Source organism: Dendropsophus ebraccatus, chromosome 5, assembly GCF_027789765.1.
Source record: "Dendropsophus ebraccatus isolate aDenEbr1 chromosome 5, aDenEbr1.pat, whole genome shotgun sequence".
Taxonomy (NCBI): domain Eukaryota; kingdom Metazoa; phylum Chordata; class Amphibia; order Anura; family Hylidae; genus Dendropsophus; species Dendropsophus ebraccatus.
In genome coordinates this window covers 161366163-161388228 of record NC_091458.1, presented here as the reverse complement: position 1 = coordinate 161388228, position 22066 = coordinate 161366163, and the positions used below count along the sequence as shown (strand labels likewise).

At 45.2% G+C, this 22066-nt stretch overlaps 1 protein-coding gene across 2 annotated transcripts in view; it reads left to right on the top strand.

Annotated features, from left to right (window-relative positions):
• The first annotated feature begins 9381 nt into the window (after nucleotides 1-9381).
• Nucleotides 9382-22066, top strand: part of BRIP1 (BRCA1 interacting DNA helicase 1) — a 176841-nt gene continuing 164156 nt past the window's right edge. The window contains exons 1-3 of one of the 2 annotated variants that reach the window (XM_069972725.1): nucleotides 9382-9522; nucleotides 19250-19347; nucleotides 21841-21952. In XM_069972725.1, the coding sequence (XP_069828826.1) occupies nucleotides 19255-19347; nucleotides 21841-21952 (205 nt within the window). In that variant the 5' untranslated portion in view covers nucleotides 9382-9522; nucleotides 19250-19254. The remainder of the gene's footprint in view (nucleotides 9523-19249; nucleotides 19348-21840; nucleotides 21953-22066) is intronic. The other variant, XM_069972726.1, reaches the window with a different exon arrangement.

The window sequence follows — 22066 nt, the reverse complement described above, 5'->3', positions numbered from 1 at the left end:
CTTTTATTGCCTTCTCCCATGTTGGAAGGAATTGAGAGAGGTGACCCCCTACTAGAAGAGGGTTGGCGTCAGAAGTCCTTTTTTTGGAGAGGACTTCTGTCCTTTGGTACCACCTCTTCTTGAGCTGCCTGCACCTCTACCCATACCATGAAAGCGGTTTGTCTTCCTCTCTGGGGGTACCTGTTTTGTCTCCTACGAAAGAAGCTACGACTTTAAGGCAAAGATTTACCCTTGCGGTCAGACAGGTCTTCCATAAGAGAGTCAAGTTCTGACCCAAACAAGCTCCCTGGTGAGAACTTCATATTACATATACTGTACTTTAAAGAGACATCCGCTGACCAGGGTCGCATCCATAAAGCCTTTCAAGCTGCAGTAGATAGAGTCATAGCTCTAGCTGCCAGCTTAAGCTCCGCCCACTTCCGGGCCCGTGGTGTACAAAGACCCCCTGGTCCGGAAGACATGAAAAAAATCATGTTGCACAGCTTTATTAGTACCAAGGGTAAGCCTTGAAAAAAATACTGCAGAGTTAACGCAGAATGGGGCTATGCTAACCTATTTCCGGTTCTGAGGCAGTTGGGCGCAAACAGCATACCACCCGACCGGAAGTTGTGTGCCCTAACTTCCGGTCCGGACACAGTTGCACTATGTTAAAGGCCCAATGATCTCCTGACCGCGCTCTGCAGCAAGGCATCTGGAAACAGCAAGACCAGATCTGTAGAAAAAAACAACAGGCTACGTGAATATAAACCAATTCTCTAGGAAGGAATCTCCCAGGGAGAGTCCTGCCATACTCAAAGGACAAAAAAAAAATCACTGTGGTTGAGGGCAGTTCACCCTATATACTCCTGGGAAGGGGGGTGTCTTTCTATTGTTTAATTGGTTTACTATTAAAAATTCTTTTGTCCTGCCAAGCTCACAAGGGAAAGAATACCCCATTATTGTGCCACTGTGGGACGTAAGGGAACAGTGTTTCTTAACCTATTCAAGCGGAGTACCCCCAGGTGATCAGATGTTCCAGTCGAGTTCCCCCAGGTGATCAGATGTTCCAGTCGAGTTCCCCCAGGTGATCAGATGTTCTAGTCGAGTACCCCCAGGTGATCAGATGTTCTAGTCGAGTACCCTCAAAGATACAATTATAAACATTTGTCTAGATGAGGTGAAGATCACATTGCTGCCGAAGACTACGTGTAACATCTCTGTCAGCTGATTCTCGCAGATCAGAGACCCTGATAACAATGTAACTATAAAATTGCTGAAGTAGCCCTGTAGCCATTATTACCACCTTCCCCAATAATAATGCCCCCTCTATTCAGGTACAATACTCTGTAGTTATTTATTCCCCCTATAGTCAGATACAATACCCTTTGTAGTTGTATATGCCCCCTGTAATCGGATACAATACCCTTTGTAGCCAGGTGTGCCCCCTGTACAATGCCCTCTGTAGTCCTATATACCCCCTGCAGCCACATGCTCCTTGTTACCTGCTTTCCCCAGCCGGCTCTATAGCAGCTATTTCCCATAGCTGGGAACCTTCTCGGCCCCTAGTGGTCAGGTCCTGAATAGATCCAGTATTTAGCCATTTCATAGTGAATTTCCCATCACTCAGCAGGAGTTGGTCCTCCCCTGTCACGTAGATTAGCCGGCTCCACAGCCGCTCTCCATTTCCCATCATCTGCAGAGACCATTTTTTCCCCTATAAGGGTCAGTTCACACTGAGGAATCAGCAATGAAAATCCGAGCGGAATCCCCGTTGCAGATTCTGCTCGGAATTCCGCCTGCCTCAATGTAAGGTGTAGGGCGTCGGGGCTCTACACTGAAAGAAAACCTTACGCTGAGACAGACGGAATTCTGAGCGGAGTCTGTGATGGGGATTCTGCTTGGAATTTCACAGCTGATTCCTCAGTGTGTACTGACCCTTATGGTCCTTTTAAACGGAACGATTAGCATTCGAACGTGCACGATAACGATGGCATTTGAGCGATAATCGTTCCGTGTAAACACAGCGAACGATCAAGCGCCGAGCGAGAAATAGTTCATTTTGATCTTTCAACATGTTCTCAAATCGTCGTTGCTCGTTCGAAAAAAATTTGCAGATCTTTCCGTGTAAACAGTCTTTCAACGATTTCACCTGCCCATGGCTAGAATTAGCTTGGAAGAAAGGGAAGAGTTGGATAGACCAATAACTCTAACAGAGTTGTATAAGGCGCTGGATGACTCTAAGGGAGGATCCTCTCCTGGAAATGACGGCCTTCCCTATGGATTATATAAGGAACACAGGGAAATCCTGATCCCAGCTCTGTTCAAGGTATTGGAAAAGGCAATAGAGGTTGGGGAACTGCCTAAATCGATGGGGGAGGCGGAGATTGTACTAATTCTAAAGGAGGGGAAAGATGGATTAGACGTCCAGTCCTATAGACCTATTTCCCTAATTAATACGGACGCCAAGCTGTTTGCTAAAGTTTTGGCAAACAGACTTGGCCAGGTATTGGGCGGAATTATAAATCAGGACCAGTGTGGGTTTCTCCCGGGACGGATGCTTAAGCATAATGTTAGGCGGGTGCACGAGAATGTTCAGTTGGTGAGGAACCCCGTTTCTCACTCCATCCTGTCTCTGGACGCGGTGAAGGTCTTTGACAGGGTGGAGTGGGAATATTTGTGGGAGACCATGAGACGTGCTGGGATTGGCCCCAGGTTTGTGAGTATGGTGAAACTTTTGTATAATGGTGCCTCTGCTTCTGTTTCAATTGAGGGGAGGGTGTCAGACTCATTTTTGTTGGGAAGAGGTACGAGGCAAGGTTGTCCCCTCTCCCCCTTACTCTTTGCCCTAAGTATAGAACCCTTGGCAATAAAGATAAGATCTGATCCAGATTTGGCTGGGTTTGGGGCGAGGGGTGAGGGGGACAGGGTGGCATTGTACGCAGACGACCTGTTATTATTTATCAAGGAACCGATGGTTGGGGTACCCAAAGTAATGAATTTGGTGGAAGAGATTGGGAGATTATCTGGATTGGCAATTAATTGGTCAAAATCTATTCTTATGCCCTTGAACCCCCATCTGAAGTTGAGTTTTCCCCAATTAAAGGTATTAGAGAGTGAGGGGAGCTTTAAATATCTGGGAGTGGAGATCTCAAGGAGATTAGAGGAATTTAATGTGAGAAATATTAAGCCAGTGGTGGAAGAGCTGGAAAAAAAGGTTGATATCTGGACAAAGCTCCCAATCTCTAAAATAGATAGGATTGTACTTATACGTTCAGTTTGTCTGCCAAAGTTGCTGTTTATTTTTTCGGTTGCACCTGTATGGATTGAAGAAGGGTATTTCAGGAGAATAAGAGCCTTATTTAACTCTCTCATATGGGGTAGAAGAAGAGTACGCATGAAGTTGGAATCGTTTTATCCTCCAAAGGAAAAAGGGGGAATGGGTATACCGGACATGAAGCGATATTTTTTGTCATCACAGATATATTGGTTGGGCTCTCAGAGATCCGAGGATTTCTTTCAGCATTTAGGGGAAGTAACGACAATGGGACAATATGATATATTTCAGAAATTAGAGTCTGGGTATCTGGAAGCTGGAGGGTGGAGGGAATGGATTATGGTTAAAGGGTTAGTTACTATCTGGAAAGAGTTGAAGAAAGAGAGGGGGGTACAGGGTTTGCTTAGTCTCTCACCGCTATGGAGGAATAATAAACTGCCAGAAGTTAATAAAATAGAGTTTCAGAGACGGTTATGGTGTGGTGGGATTCGCTCACTTGGGGATATATGGGGAGGAGGTCCTATTAAGAACTGGGATCAGGTAAAAAGAGAATATAATATCCCTGATTCAATGTGGCTTCAGTATGGGAGATTAAAAACTGCACTTGAAGCGGATATTGAATGGGCAAAGGTAGAAAACGGAGGTCAGGATTGGTTGATAAATAAAGTAAGAGATCAACAAATAAAAAAGAAAGAAATATCAACAGTCTATAAATATCTTGGACTGGAGAAAAAGATAGAGTTTAGCTCCCAAAAGAAATGGGAAGAAGAGTTAGGAGGAAATCAAAAACTAGATTGGTTAGTGATATATAAAAATATAAGGAGAGTGTCAAAAGCAGGGAATCATAGGTTAATTCAATACAACATTGTGCATCGTCTGTACTACACCCCGTTGTTTCTTTGTAAAATTGGGAAATATACTCATGATAAATGTCCTAGATGTGGGGAGGAAAGAACGGATTTCATTCACTTACTATGGTCCTGCAATGAGCTTTTTAATTTCTGGTCTCAAGTTTATGGTAAAATAGAGGAGAGGATTGGATTTTGTATCCCTAGAGTTATCTGGCAGTACGGCAGTACTGGGTGATACATCAGCGATTAAAACTTCTAAAGAAAATATCAATATTATAATAAGATGGTTGTTTTATGCCAAGTTGGTGATGGTCCGAAGATGGATCTCTAGGGAGACCCCTAGTGTAATGGATTGGGAGAGATCTGTATTAATATATGAACGGTTTTGGCAGTAAATTTGAGTAAAGAGTGTTGACTGGAGGATGGTTAGTTTTTTTTTTTGAGTTGTTTGAAGACCAGTGGATGGGGAGGAAGGGGGGGGGGGGGGATAAAGGAGGTTGTAACTTTGTCTCATTTATTTTCTTTTCCTTACGCTGCCTTCCCTTCTTTATAAAACAAATCTTCAAAGAAAAATAACTAGTGGGGGGGGGAAGGGGAAGAGAGAAATGTAACCTGTGGGGTACTTTCGGGGCGCCTGTAAGAACTTAATTATAATAGATGAATGGGTGGTTGAATGGGGTGGTCGGCTGGCTGCGTCCGCGTCCCTTCTGCGCTGGGGGGCGGGGGCTGGGGAGAGGGGTGTTCAGAACTACCTAATGTATTTATAGAAGAAGAGGAGTGTCATGAGGATGGCAGTGAGAGGGCCGGAAATCAAGACAATCGATTGGTAATTAAAAGAGAAGGTGTTGTATGGATGGGAGGTTGGAAGTGGAGGAGCCTGACCGCCCGGAAGTGGCTGCTGTTCATTATACGTGGGCGGTGAGACCTTTTGGACTGGTGGGGCCAGCTGCTCATGGGACCTGGGGGACCGGGTTCATGGGCAGTTGGGATGAATGAAATACAGCCTGCTCTTCCCTGGTGAAGCCCTTGACAGGGGTATATCTGGTGGAGGTAAAGAGCTAGAAGAGTGGATGAAATCAACACGCTGAAATGGTAAATGCAAAGATTATTTTTTCTTTATTTATTTGTGTTATAGAATGGTGGCATTGGGTGGGGATGGATTTTGACCCGGCTTCGTGGCTCCTCGCCTCTCGGTGTCGGGGGGGGGGGGGGGGCGCGGCTGACCGGCGACCTGGGGGTGTGAATGGGATATAAGTGTTAGTATAAATTATAGAGGGTGGAGGGTAGGATATAGTTGATAGGAGTAGAAGTTAAAATAAAAGAATGGCGCCCTGCAGGTTTGACTCAACAGGAAAATAATGATATGTTGGAAGGGAAAGGGGGGGAGGGGTCAAGGGGGGAATGGGGTGGGAGATTGGTAAGGGAAAAATGATGTAATAAGTTGATAATTTGTTAATTTTGGTAATAATATATATTAATTATTAAAAACAAATTAAAATAAAAAAAAAACAACGATTTCACCTATGTGTGAGATAGGCTTAAGCGATCGCAAAACGATTTTACCGTACGATGTATCGTTCCGTCTAAACGCTGATCATTATAAAAAACACATAGTTCATTCAAAATCGTTAATCGTGCGAATTATCGCTCTGTCTAAAAGGTCTAATCTAATCAGTATTTTCTTTGGGGGGGGGTCACATGTACGAAATGGCAGCAAAATCCGCTGTGATCCCCGATTCTGTCAGTCTGTATGAGTCTGCGGTGTCCCACTATGGGTGTTACTATTATTCACACCCTACATAAATGTCTGTACTTTTGTGGTCTTATTGCAGCTAAAGTATTACTAAAGATGACCACTAGATGTCGCTGTATTGTATATGAAAGCTGAAGTGTCTCAAAGGGTTATTGTACAGTCATGGCCAAAAGTTTTGAGTGACACAAATCTTCTATTTTCCCATGATCCCCTGCCCTCTGGTTTTTCTGTGTGTTTGTCAGATGTTTTATCACATACAGAAATAATTGCAATCATATTATGAGTAACAGAAGTTTATACTGACAGTTAGAATGAGTTACTGCAGCAGGTCTATAATATTTGCAGTGTTGCGCCTTCTTCTTCAGGACCTCTGCAATTCTCCCCGGCTGCTCTCATCACCTTCTGGACCAAGTCCTGACTGATAGCCGTCCATTCTTGCACAATCAATGCTTGCATTTTGTCAGAATTTGTTGGTTTTTGTTTGTCCACCCGTCTCAAGTTCCCAATGGGATTAAGATCTGGGGAGTTTCCAGGCCATGGACCCAAAATCTCTATGTTTTGTTCCCTGAGCCATTTAGTTATCACCTTTGCTTTATGGCCAGGTGCTCCACCATGCTGGGAAAGGCATTGTTGGTGGCCAAACTGCTCTTGGTCGGTTGGGAGAAGTTGCTCTTGGAGGACATTCTGGTCCCATTATTTATTCATGAATGTGTTTTTAGGCAAGACTGTGAGAGAGCCGATTCCCTTGGCTGAGAAGCAACCCCACACATGAATGGTTTCAGGATGCTGGTTACAGTTGGCATGAGACAAGACTGGTGGTAGCGCTCACCTCGTCTTTTCCCAATAAGCTGTTTTCCAGATGTCCCAAACAATCGGAAAGGGGATTCAGCAGAGACAATGACTTTCCCCCAGTCCTCAGCAGTCCACTCCCTGGACCTTTCCCCCAGTCCTCAGCAGTCCAATCCCTGGACCTTTCCCCCAGTTCTCAGCAGTCCACTCCCTGGACCTTTCCCCCAGTCCTCAGCAGTCCACTCCCTGGACCTTTCCCCCAGTCCTCAGCAGTCCAATCCCTGGACCTTTCCCCCAGTCCTCAGCAGTCCACTCCCTGGACCTTTCCCCCAGTCCTCAGCAGTCCACTCCCTGGACCTTTTGCAGAATATCAGTCTGTCCCTGATGTTTTTCTGGAGAGAAGTGGCTTCTTTGCTGCCCTCCTTGAGACCAGGCCTTGCTCCAAGAGTCTCCGCAGTCTCACAGTGCAGATGCCCTCACACCTGCCTGCTGCCATTCCTGAGCAATCTCTGCACTGCTGGTAGCCCGATCCCGCAGCTGACCACACTTTTACGGTCCTGGCGCTTGCTGGTCTTTCTTGGGCACCCTGCAGCCTTTTTGGCAACAATGGAACCTCTCTCCTTGAAGTTCTTGATGATGCGATAGATTGGTGACTGAGGTGCAATCTTTCTAGCTGCGATACTCTTCCCTGTTCGGTCATTTTTGTGCAGTGCAATGATGACTGCACGTGTTTCTTTAGAGATAACCATGGTAACAGAAGAGAAACAATGATGCCAAGCACCAGCCTCCTTTTAAAGTGTCCAGTGGTGTCATTCTTACTTAATCATGACAGATTGATCTCCAGCCCTGTCCTCACCAACACCCACACCTGTGTTATTGGAGCAATCACTGAAACAATGTTAGCTGGTCCTTGTAAGGCAGGGCTGCAATGATGGGGAAATGTGTTTTGGGGGATAAAGTTCATTTTCTAGGCAAATATTGACTGTGCAAGTAATTGCTGTTAAGCTGATCCCTCTGTATAACATTCTGGAGTTTATGAAAATTGCCATTTTAAAAACTGAAGCAGAAGACTTTGTAAAAATTAATATCTGTATCATTCTCAAAACTTTTGGCCATGACTGTATTTGTATGTACCAGATTCTGTGAACCAGTAGGATCTTTCCTTTATTCTGTCCTATCATCTCTTCCCTTTCTACTCTTCAGTTGCACTCTTTCCACCCAACCACAGCGCACCTTACACGCTGGTTAGGAAGTTAGTCCCTTGGGTAAAGGAGAAGTCTTAGCCAAGCTTCGGTGGAGAAAGGACGCAGCTCGGATAGCTCTCCACACTGGTTCTACCTGGGCCCTGGCCCTCTGCCAGGTTCCCTCTACAGAAAAGACTTAGTCTTAGTCAGTGTCTCGCATGGGTAGGTTGCAGGGCAAAGCCCTCTTACAAGGTTCTTTCTTGAAGTGCCTGTACCCTGCATGATGCAGTGCTAAACCCTTTAGGAGAGGACTAGCCAACAGCTCATCTCAGCCCACACTGAGGACTAGGAGTAACTACAGTGCAGGACAGTATCCACTAAAGAGCCAAAGAGCTAGGAACTGATCCGGGTGAAGCAAAGTTATTGGAAAGTCTACGAACTCCATCTCGCAGCGCGAGTGTCAGCAGGAAACCCTCAGCACTCTGCTCATCCCAGGTAACAAGGTCTGGGGCCTGTGTCACCCACCAGGCACTGGCGTCACCTGACCAAACCCTAGGGTCCGGCTGTGTCTCGGCCATCCACCACCAGTAGTGGCGTCACACTTCCACCTAGCAAGTGACCGGCCGTCCCACCGCTACATCACAATCCAAGGGCTCACCACAAGTTTATATACTGGCAGCTAATTTTTCATTCCACTGTACGTAAAGTCTTCTCCACCTTAACCCATTGCTGCCTGGCTAATAACACTACAGCCCCCCCATCCCTGCAGAACATCGCATAACACTACAGCCACCATCCCTGCAGAACATCACATAACACTACAGCCACCATCCCTGCAGAACATCACATAACACTACAGCCCCCCCAGCCCTGCAGAACATCACATAACACTACAGCCCCCCATCCCTGCAGAACATCACATAACACTACAGCCCCCCCAGCCCTGCAGAACATCACATAACACTACAGCCCCCCCCATCCCTGCAGAACATCACATAACACTACAGCCCCCCCCCCCATCCCTGCAGAACATCACATAACACTACAGCCCCCCCCCCATCCCTGCAGAACATCACATAACACTACAGCCCCCATCTCTGCAGAACATCACATAACACTACAGCCAACATCCCTGCAGAACATCACATAACACTACAGCCTCCATCCCTGCAGAACATCACATAACACTACAGTCTGGGAAAAAAACCAGCTAGAGCAGCGCAAGAGTCCAGCACACAGCGACTCCACAGACAAGAAAGCGCGGGAACACAGCCGACAGCTCCGCCCACACCGATCACATGAACATGACGTCATGAAAGGTCCTCGTGAGCTCGGTGCTAGCCGTCTATATAACACAGAATAAGCCCGGAGCAGGACGACTACGTGATACAGAGCAATGTGCGCATGTCTCACCCAGCCTGTCCGCTCAGCCAATCAGCGCCCGCCCTCCGCAGCCAGTAGCTCTAGAATGCTGCTCTGCTATTGGCTCACTGAAAGCGCAGAAGCTATTGGTTGCGATGGGGGATATGGGCGGGGCGTATTAGACCCGGGAAGAATTGTCTGGTGTTCCTCAGTTCCGGGGTCCGTAGTGTGCGGGACCGTCCATACATTCACCCCAGGTATGACTGACACCTGTCAATCATCGCCGTGACTGAAGTCCTGTTAACATTGACATTCCAAAGTGCTGAGCGGGTGAGGCGGCAGCTGTGACTGTATATTACATTATATTACTGTATATTACATTATATTACCGTATATTACATTATATTACCGTATATTACACTGCTGTCCGTATATTACTGTATATTACATTATATTACCGTATATTACACTGCTGTCCGTATATTACACTGCTGTCCGTATATTACATTATATTACCGTATATTACATTATATCACCGTATATTACACTGCTGTCCGTATATTACATTATATTACTGTATATTACACTGCTGGCCGTATATTACACCGCTGTCCGTATATTACATTATATTACTGTATATTACACTGCTGGCTGTATATTACACCGCTGTCCGTATATTACACCGCTGTCCGTATATTACATTATATTACTGTATATTACACCGCTGTCCGTATATTACACTGCTGGCCGTATATTACATTATATTACTGTATATAACACTGCTGGCCGTATATTACATTATATTACTGTATATTACACCGCTGTCCGTATATTACACTGCTGGCTGTATATTACACCGCTGTCCGTATATTACACCGCTGTCCGTATATTACATTATATTACTGTATATTACACCGCTGTCCGTATATTACACTGCTGGCCGTATATTACATTATATTACTGTATATTACACTGCTGGCCGTATATTACATTATATTACTGTATATTACACTGCTGGCCGTATATTACATTATATTACTGTATATTACACTGCTGTCCGTATATTACACTGCTGGCCGTATATTACACCGCTGGCCGTATATTACATTATATTACTGTATATTACACTGCTGTCCGTATATTACACTGCTGTCCGTATATTACACTGCTGGCTGTATATTACACCGCTGTCCGTATATTACACCGCTGGCCGTATATTACATTATATTACTGTATATTACACTGCTGGCCGTATATTACACTGCTGTCTGTATATTACATTATATTACTGTATATTACACTGCTGGCTGTATATTACCGTATATTACACTGCTGTCCGTATATTACACTGCTGTCTGTATATTACATTATATTACTGTATATTACACTGCTGGCTGTATATTACCGTATATTACACTGCTGTCCGTATATTACACTGCTGTCTGTATATTACATTATATTACTGTATATTACACTGCTGGCTGTATATTACCGTATATTACACCGCTGTCCGTATATTACACTGCTGTCCGTATATTACACTGCTGTCCGTATATTACATTATATTACTGTATATTACACTGCTGTCTGTATATTACACTGCTGTCTGTATATTACACTGCTGTCCGTATATTACATTATATTACTGTATATTACACCACTGTCCGTATATTACACCGCTGTCCGTATATTACACCGCTGTCCGTATATTACCCTGCTGTCCGTATATTACCCTGCTGTCCGTATATTACACTGCTGGCCGTATATTACATTATATTACTGTATATTACACTGCTGTCCGTATATTACACCGCTGTCCGTATATTACACTGCTGGCTGTATATTACACTGCTGTCCGTATATTACACTGCTGTCCGTATATTACACTGCTGTCCTTATATTACATTATATTACTGTATATTACACCGCTGTCCGTATATTACACCGCTGTCCGTATATTACACCGCTGTCCGTATATTACACTGCTGGCTGTATATTACACCGCTGGCTGTATATTACATTATATTACACTGCTGTCCGTATATTACACTGCTGTCCGTATATTACATTATATTACATTATATTACTGTATATTACATTATATTACTGTATATTACACTGCTGTCCGTATATTACACTGCTGGCTGTATATTACACTGCTGGCTGTATATTACATTATATTACACTGCTGTCCGTATATTACACCGCTGTCCGTATATTACATTATATTACATTATATTACTGTATATTACATTATATTACTGTATATTACACTGCTGTCCGTATATTACACCGCTGGCCGTATATTACATTATATTACTGTATATTACCCTGCTGTCCGTATATTACACCGCTGTCCGTATATTACACTGCTGGCTGTATATTACACTGCTGGCTGTATATTACATTATATTACACTGCTGTCCGTATATTACACTGCTGTCCGTATATTACATTATATTACTGTATATTACACCGCTGTCCGTATATTACACTGCTGTCCGTATATTACACTGCTGTCCGTATATTACACCGCTGTCCGTATATTACACCGCTGTCCGTATATTACACTGCTGTCCGTATATTACATTATATTACACTGCTGTCCGTATATTACACTGCTGTCCGTATATTACACCGCTGTCCGTATATTACACTGCTGGCTGTATATTACATTATATTACCGTATATTACACTGCTGTCCGTATATTACACTTCTGTCCGTATATTACACTGCTGTCCGTACATTACACCGCTGGCCGTATATTACAGTGCTGGCTGTATATTACACTGCTGGCTGTATATTACTGTATATTACACCGCTGTCCGTATATTACACCGCTGTCCGTATATTACACTGCTGTCCGTATATTACACTGCTGTCCGTATATTACATTATATTACACTGCTGTCTGTATATTACACTGCTGGCTGTGACTTAATATTACACTGGTGGCTGTGACTGTACATTACACTGCTGGCTGTATATTACACTGCTGTCCGTATATTACATTATATTACTGTATATTACACCGCTGTCCGTATATTACACTGCTGTCTGTATATTACACTGCTGTCCGTATATTACATTATATTACTGTATATTACACTGCTGTCCGTATATTACACTGCTGTCCGTATATTACATTATATTACTGTATATTACACCGCTGTCCGTATATTACACTGCTGTCCGTATATTACACTGCTGGCTGTGTATTACACTGCTGTCCGTATATTACATTATATTACTGTATATTACACCGCTGTCCGTATATTACACTGCTGTCCGTATATTACACTGCTGGCTGTGTATTACACTGCTGGCTGTATATTACACTGGCGGCTGTGACTGTATATTGCACTGCTGACTGTATATTACACTGCTGGCTGTGATTTAATATTACACTGGTGGCTGTGACTGTACATTACACTGCTGGCTGTATATTACACTGCTGTCCGTATATTACATTATATTACACTGCTGTCTGTATATTACACTGCTGGCTGTGACTTAATATTACACTGGTGGCTGTGACTGTACATTACACTGCTGGCTGTATATTACACTGCTGTCCGTATATTACATTATATTACTGTATATTACACCGCTGTCCGTATATTACACTGCTGTCCGTATATTACACTGCTGTCTGTATATTACACTGCTGTCCGTATATTACATTATATTACTGTATATTACACTGCTGTCCGTATATTACACTGCTGTCCGTATATTACATTATATTACTGTATATTACACCGCTGTCCGTATATTACACTGCTGTCCGTATATTACACTGCTGGCTGTGTATTACACTGCTGTCCGTATATTACATTATATTACTGTATATTACACCGCTGTCCGTATATTACACTGCTGTCCGTATATTACACTGCTGGCTGTGTATTACACTGCTGGCTGTATATTACACTGGCGGCTGTGACTGTATATTGCACTGCTGACTGTATATTACACTGCTGGCTGTGATTTAATATTACACTGGCAGCTGTGACTGTATATTACACCGCTGGCTGTACATTACACTGGCGGCTGTGACTGTACATTACACTGCTCGCTGTATATTACACTGGCGGCTGTGACTGTACATTACACTGCTGGCTGTATATTACACTGGCGGCTGTGACTGTACATTACACTGCTGGCTGTGACTTAATATTACACTGGCGGCTGTGACTGTATATTACACTGCTGGCTGTACATTACACTGGCGGCTGTGACTACATTACACTGCTGGCTGTATATTACACTGCTGGCTGTGACTTAATATTACACTGGCGGCTGTGACTGTATATTACACTGCTGGCTGTACATTACACTGGCGGCTGTGACTGTATATTACACTGCTGGCTGTACATTACACTGGCGGCTGTAACTGTATATTACACTGCTGGCTGTACATTACACTGGCGGCTGTGACTGTACATTACACTGCTGGCTGTATATTACACTGCTGGCTGTGACTTAATATTACACTGGCGGCTGTGACTGTATATTACACTGCTGGCTGTACATTACACTGGCGGCTGTGACTGTACATTACACTGCTGGCTGTACATTACACTGGCGGCTGTGACTGTATATTACACTGCTGGCTGTATATTACACTGGCGGCTGTGACTGTATATTACACTGCTGGGCGCTGGCTGTACATTACACTGGCGGCTGTGACTGTACATTACACTGCTGGCTGTACATTACACTGGCGGCTGTGACTGTATATTACACTGCTGGCTGTACATTACACTGGCGGCTGTGACTGTACATTACACTGCTGGCTGTACATTACACTGGCGGCTGTGACTGTATATTACACTGCTGGCTGTACATTACACTGGCGGCTGTGACTGTACATTACACTGCTGGCTGTATATTACACTTTCGTTTGTGACTGTACATTACACTGCTGGCTGTATATTACACTGGCGGCTGTGACTGTACATTACACTGGCTGTACATTACACTGCTGGCTGTACATTACACTGCTGGCTGTATATTACACTGCTGGCTGTGACTTAATATTACACTGGCGGCTGTGACTGTATATTACACTGCTGGCTGTACATTACACTGGCGGCTGTGACTGTATATTACACTGCTGGCTGTACATTACACTGGCGGCTGTGACTGTATATTACACTGCTGGCTGTACATTACACTGGCGGCTGTGACTGTATATTACACTGCTGGCTGTACATTACACTGGCGGCTGTGACTGTATATTACACTGCTGGCTGTACATTACACTGGCGGCTGTGACTGTATATTACACTGCTGGCTGTACATTACACTGGCGGCTGTGACTGTATATTACACTGCTGGCTGTACATTACACTGGCGGCTGTGACTGTATATTACACTGCTGGCTGTACATTACACTGGCGGCTGTGACTGTATATTACACTGCTGGCTGTACATTACACTGGCGGCTGTGACTGTATATTACACTGCTGGCTGTGACTTAATATTACACTGGCGGCTGTGACTGTACATTACACTGCTGGCTGTATATTACACTGGCGGCTGTGACTGTACATTACACTGCTGGCTGTATATTACACTGGCGGCTGTGACTGTACATTACACTGCTGGCTGTGACTTAATATTACACTGGCGGCTGTAACTGTATATTACACTGCTGGCTGTACATTACACTGGCGGCTGTGACTACATTACACTGCTGGCTGTGACTTAATATTACACTGCTGGCTGTGACTTAATATTACACTGGCGGCTGTGACTGTATATTACACTGGCGGCTGTGACTGTATATTACACTGCTGGCTGTACATTACACTGGCGGCTGTAACTGTATATTACACTGCTGGCTGTACATTACACTGGCGGCTGTGACTGTACATTACACTGCTGGCTGTACATTACACTGGCGGCTGTGACTGTATATTACACTGCTGGCTGTACATTACACTGGCGGCTGTGACTGTACATTACACTGCTGGCTGTACATTACACTGGCGGCTGTGACTGTACATTACACTGCTGGCTGTATATTACACTTTCGTTTGTGACTGTACATTACACTGCTGGCTGTATATTACACTGGCGGCTGTGACTGTATATTACACTGCTGGGCGCTGGCTGTACATTACACTGGCGGCTGTGACTGTATATTACACTGCTGGCTGTACATTACACTGGCGGCTGTGACTGTATATTACACTGCTGGCTGTACATTACACTGGCGGCTGTGACTGTATATTACACTGCTGGCTGTACATTACACTGGCGGCTGTGACTGTACATTACACTGCTGGCTGTATATTACACTGGCGGCTGTGACTGTACATTACACTGCTGGCTGTACATTACACTGGCGGCTGTGACTGTACATTACACTGCTGGCTGTATATTACACTGGCGGCTGTGACTGTACATTACACTGCTGGCTGTATATTACACTGGCGGCTGTGACTGTACATTACACTGGCTGTACATTACACTGCTGGCTGTACATTACACTGCTGGCTGTATATTACACTGCTGGCTGTGACTTAATATTACACTGGCGGCTGTGACTGTATATTACACTGCTGGCTGTACATTACACTGGCGGCTGTGACTGTATATTACACTGCTGGCTGTACATTACACTGGCGGCTGTGACTGTATATTACACTGCTGGCTGTACATTACACTGGCGGCTGTGACTACATTACACTGCTGGCTGTATATTACACTGCTGGCTGTGACTTAATATTACACTGGCGGCTGTGACTGTATATTACACTGGCGGCTGTGACTGTATATTACACTGCTGGCTGTACATTACACTGGCGGCTGTAACTGTATATTACACTGCTGGCTGTACATTACACTGGCGGCTGTGACTACATTACACTGCTGGCTGTATATTACACTGCTGGCTGTGACTTAATATTACACTGGCGGCTGTGACTGTATATTACACTGGCGGCTGTGACTGTATATTACACTGCTGGCTGTACATTACACTGGCGGCTGTAACTGTATATTACACTGCTGGCTGTACATTACACTGGCGGCTGTGACTGTACATTACACTGGCGGCTGTGACTGTACATTACACTGCTGGCTGTATATTACACTGGCGGCTGTGACTGTATATTACACTGCTGGCTGTACATTACACTGGCGGCTGTGACTGTACATTACACTGCTGGCTGTACATTACACTGGCGGCTGTGACTGTACATTACACTGCTGGCTGTATATTACACTTTCGTTTGTGACTGTACATTACACTGCTGGCTGTATATTACACTGGCGGCTGTGACTGTATATTACACTGCTGGGCGCTGGCTGTACATTACACTGGCGGCTGTGACTGTATATTACACTGCTGGGCGCTGGCTGTACATTACACTGGCGGCTGTGACTGTATATTACACTGCTGGCTGTACATTACACTGGCGGCTGTGACTGTATATTACACTGCTGGCTGTACATTACACTGGCGGCTGTGACTGTATATTACACTGCTGGCTGTACATTACACTGGCGGCTGTGACTGTATATTACACTGCTGGCTGTACATTACACTGGCGGCTGTGACTGTATATTACACTGCTGGCTGTACATTACACTGGCGGCTGTGACTGTATATTACACTGCTGGCTGTACATTACACTGGCGGCTGTGACTGTATATTACACTGCTGGCTGTACATTACACTGGCGGCTGTGACTGTACACATAACACTGACACAGCCGCCTGTCTCCTGCAGCAGCTAAACATACAGGTGACATTAGAGGCGCAGCTGATGCAGCAGTGTGATGCAGACATTAGATGCATTGAGTATCAGCGGCTCCATAGGTTGCATCTTGTCTCCTATCATCTCCTAGCAATCTAACTACTGGATCTGATGGACTGTAATGTGATGGAATTCACTGTAAACGACGGCTTCTCGTCTCAATAAATCTAATTAAAGCCCACAAGCTACACTGTTTCCACATTTCCTATTAAAGTCCATGGGAGTTAAAAGGGTATTCCACTCACACTTAAAGGGAACCTGTCTCCCGGGAGGCGGGCACAGAGCCCGCCTTACCCCCTGGTGCAGCCCCGGATACTTACCCTTTCCTGCAAATCCCACTCCTGGAACCGATCCCGGGACAGAGATATCGGTGCCCGAAGCTGAGCGCGAGCTGTATGCTAATCAGCAGAGATGAGTCCGATGCCCATAGAGAATGAATGGAGTCATCATTCTCTATGGGCATCGGACTCAATTTTGCAGCGTGCACGCACCGCTTCGTCCCGGGAACAGTTCCACTAGTGGGACTTGCAGGAAAGGCTAAGTATTTGGGGCTGCAACGGGGGGTCGGGCGGACTCTGCGCCCACTTCCCAGGTCACAGGTTCCTTTAAACTTTTGGTATGTTGCTGCCCATGGTGAGACTAACAATTCCTTCTATTCTGTCTCCTTCCCCCAGTTCTCAGCAGCTGCTTTCTGCTAAAGACACAAAAAACTGTGTGTGAGCTTTTCTCTCCATCTTCCCCTCCTCCCCCCTCCCTTCTGAGACAGCTGATGTAAACAACTCCCTGGCAGGCTTTATTTGCAGATTTGTTATGCTGGTAGGATTAATCACAGTGAGTTCTTCAGCAACTTGACCTCAGATTATCCCTCTAAGCATTGCAAAGAAGCTACAATGTTCCAGATACAGCCTGCCAAGGAGTTGTTTGCATCAGCTGTCCCAGAAGGGAGGAGGGGGAGACAGAGAGAAAAGCTCACACATAGTTTTTTGTGTCTTCAACAGATAGCAGCAGCTGAGAACTGGGGGAAGGAGACTGAATAGATAATAACAGGTATGGATAATAACAAGTATGGAAGGAATTGGTAGTCTCCTCATGGGCAGCAACATATCAAATGTTTTTTTTTCCAGCAGAATACCGCTTCAAGAAAGTTGCTTAAAGAAGAAGCCGGCCCTTAGGTTTTTATTAAATGACAGGGCTCGGGGGAAAACAGCAACCGGCACTAACTTCCCTCTCCCCCTGCTCGCGATCTGCCATCTGACCGGCCCCAGGACCCCCGCCAGGCTCTGCATCTCCTGTGACGTCACAATCTGGCTGGTGGACTGGCCATTCAGCCAGTCAGTGATTGGGGCGGGGTGCTGCTTCAGTCACTGATTGGCTGAGTGGCTGTCTATTAGCCAGGGCGGGCATTCTCCACCGATCTGTGACATCATCACATCTTGGGGGGAAAATTACTTGCAGCGGGGGTCCTGGGACGGTCAGATGGCGGATTGCACCATTTTAAACAAAAAAAGCGGAGGCCGGAATTCTCCTTTAACTTTCCAAATTCTGTAGTTTTCTGCTTCCCGACTAACTATAGTGGCTGCTGGAGGCAAGCTGTCACCGTGATGCTTAAAGTGTCACTGACATTATAACAAAAACTTCAAGGTCAGAGAAATCTCAGACATGTTGACCGGTCCGAGTGTTCACACCCTAAGAGCTCGTACCCACTGAGCCATAGAGGCTGAATCTACGAGCTGAGTCTGCATGGCGGAACATGTGAGCTGAGAGCAGAGGCGCGCAATTCTGATCACCACACAGCGGCGCGGTCCTCTCCCGGCTCTGTCACGTGATAAGCTCATTATGTAAGTCTATGACCCCGACTCACTGACGCAGAGCGGACCGGTCCTCTCCTCGCTCGTTCTCACGATCAGTATGGTTCTGAATACTGAGTCCCGGACTGACAGTGTCCAGTAGATGTTTCAAGGCTTTGTTAGCACATCCAGGTACAAAACACAAGCAACGTTTCTACCCATGTTTTCTTTATCAAGCATTAAGCCCAGCACCACCACCATGTTGTGAGACATTTTCTGCATGCCGTCGGATGTGATGTGACCGCTCCCTGGATTGCTGACCCCCGGCCTGCATCCTCCAATACCCTCTCATCTGTGGACCTTCACCCAGAGGGGCTGTTATGTGTCTCTGACATGTTTTTATAATGACAGTGGTGGGTGGTGCGGGTAACAGAGCTTGCATGGTCTCATACTTTATATACCTGCATTCAGGATGGAATTCTTTTTAAATCCTTGTAGATAAAATGTCGTCCTCCTGTGCTGAATATACAATTGGTGGAGTGAAGATTCTGTTCCCATGCAAGGCCTATCCCTCCCAGCTGGCCATGATGAATTCAGTAAGTACTTGTTATGGTGGTTTTACACGGAACGATGTATCGTTTGAATTTGCACGATAACAGTGGCATTCGAACGATAATCGTACGTGTAAACGCAGCAAACGATCAAGCAACGAGCGAGAAATCGTTCATTTTGATCTCTCAAATCGTCGTTGATCGTTCGCAAAAAATTCGCAAATTGTTCAGTGTAAATAGTCTTTCAACGATTTCCCCTATGTGTGAGATAGGCTTAAGCGATCGCAAAACAAATATTCCGTACGATGTATCGTTCCGTCTAAACGCTGATCGTTATAAAAAAAATCGTTCATTTAAAATCGTTAATCGTGCGATCGGGCGAATTATCGCTCCGTGTAAAACCACCATAAGTAATTAGTAGTTTAAGTATCTCACACATAGGTGAAATCGCTGAAAGACTGTTTACACTGAACGATCTGCGATTTTTTTGCAAACGACCAACGATGATTTGAGAACATGTTGAAAGATCAAAATGAACGATTTTTTGCTCGTCGTTTGATCGTTCGCTGCGTTTACACGTACGATTATCGTTCGAATTCGACCGTTATCGTGCAAAAACGAACGACCAATCGTTGCGTATAAAAGGACCATTACACCATAGCCCTCACTACTGCTCAAGAAGCGCACGGAGATGATGTTTATTTTTTTTACCGGTGGCTCGGGTCATGACGTGTCTATTCTTTGGGTGGATGGCGGAGTACACTAGAGACATCCTATTCATACAACTGGCAGGGGGAACCTCACTGTGCAGACTCCGCTTGACATTAGGTGCTAATCCCGGAGGCTGGAACCACACAGGGCAGTTTGTTTGGAATACTGATCCTGGAGTTTTTGCGGCAAAGCCAGAAGTGGATTCAAATGGGATAGAAAATATAAAAGGAGGCCGTGTTCTTCTCTTTTCTGTTGGATCCTCTTCCGGTTTTGTCCCAATAACTGCGGTGTGTGATTCCAGCCGTGAGAGCGAGGGCCGGCTGCTTGCTTTACAATGCTGGAGCTGGTTGGGCAGTTTTATGCAGTTTGCGTATCTCCCATTGACAATACTGTGCGTTGTGTATACAGAGTAACCCTGCAAGCTGTGCTGCTTACATGTCTCCGGCATCTTTACAACCAGCGATATGCTCTGTTATTGTGCCCGGTGGTCTTTGAATATAGAGGGGACTCAGGAGATTAACTTGCTCTGTATGTGGCAGCTATCAGTTGTATATTACAGCAATCACCCGCCTGCAACCGACAGGAAAGGACTTGTGAACTGTCGGTTGCTGCACCTGTCAGGGGTCGCACAATCACTGGGTTCTAGTCGGCAAGTATTGCAAGTAAAGGCCTTCTGGAGACCTCCGTGTCAGTCATAGGGAGACCTGCTTGTACTCAGATTACCCCTAACTGCAGGCTAAAAGACGCTAACTTTGTGCTATGCCACCATCGCGTACGGGACGCTGAGGATGAAGGTAGTTCTCATTCCGTGATTCTCAGGCTTGTCTGGAAATCTGTACTTTATTCTATATGCAAATCATGAGGCTTGGTGCCCGGCTGGCCCCCCCCCCTACTAGGGTATATTCATCCAACTTTTAGATTGATAGTCTATCCAACATCTTATTTGCAGGGTGTCTTTCTCTAAGGACACAAACAAGTGCCGATCAGCGAGATCAGCTGCACTAATGATCCTTGTACTGTTCATGCAGCCATGGAAACTGACAGCACAGATTTGTGCTGTCACTTTCCAGTACCCAAGGAGCAGTCTATACTTACCATCCGCACTGCTTGTGATCCTGTATCCTGCCCTCTGTCGGCCTAATGATACAGCAGCAGCCGGAGGATGGAAGAGCTGGAGAGCAGGATGCCGGATCACAAGGTATAGACTGCTGCTTGTGATCTGGAAAGTGACAGCCCGTATATATGCATATCTGTGCTGTCAGTTTCCCTTTGCTGTCAGCCACACATCTCCGGTTTACACAGGAAGGTATGTGGACAATAGCCATAGATTTTGAGGCCTGAACGAAAGATGCGATCAGCCAAGGATCAGGCAGTTTCCAGTCCTCAGCTGATCGCTGTCACTTGTAAAATCCCCTTAAAGTGTACCTGTCGTTATTAAAACTTTTATAGAGACATGTCAAAAGTTTTGATTGGTCCGAGTGCTCATACCTGTTCCGATCAAGAGAATGAGCCGGGAGAAGAGCGCAGCTGCAGCGAATGCAGAGAAAAAAAATTGAGCTCTATAGAAGCCCGTTATAAGTCTGACTTTGTTTTTGAATTCAGTTCAGAGAGTGGACGTGCTTCTCACCGCTCATTCTCCCGATCGGTACTGGTCTGAGCACTCTGACCCCGACCAATCAAAACTTTTGACATGTCTCTATGATGTGTGAAAAGTTTTCTATAACAACAGGTACACTTTAAGGGTTTTAGTATATGATTGCATCTTATAGCCAAATATGTGAAGTATTTTTTTTTTTTTTTCTTTATTTTTTTTTTTTACCTTTCCAGATTATGAGAGGATTGAACTGCCGGCAGCATTGTTTGCTGGAAAGTCCTACTGGAAGCGGGAAAAGTCTGGCGTTATTGTGCTCCGCTCTTGCATGGCAGCAGTCTCAGTATGGTAAGTCACTTATTATAAGACCCACATTTATAAGTCGTGCTACATTGTGCTGCAAATATACAGGGTGTACCTTTTAATAAATGAGCAATATTGGATAATCTCCCTCCCCCGCAC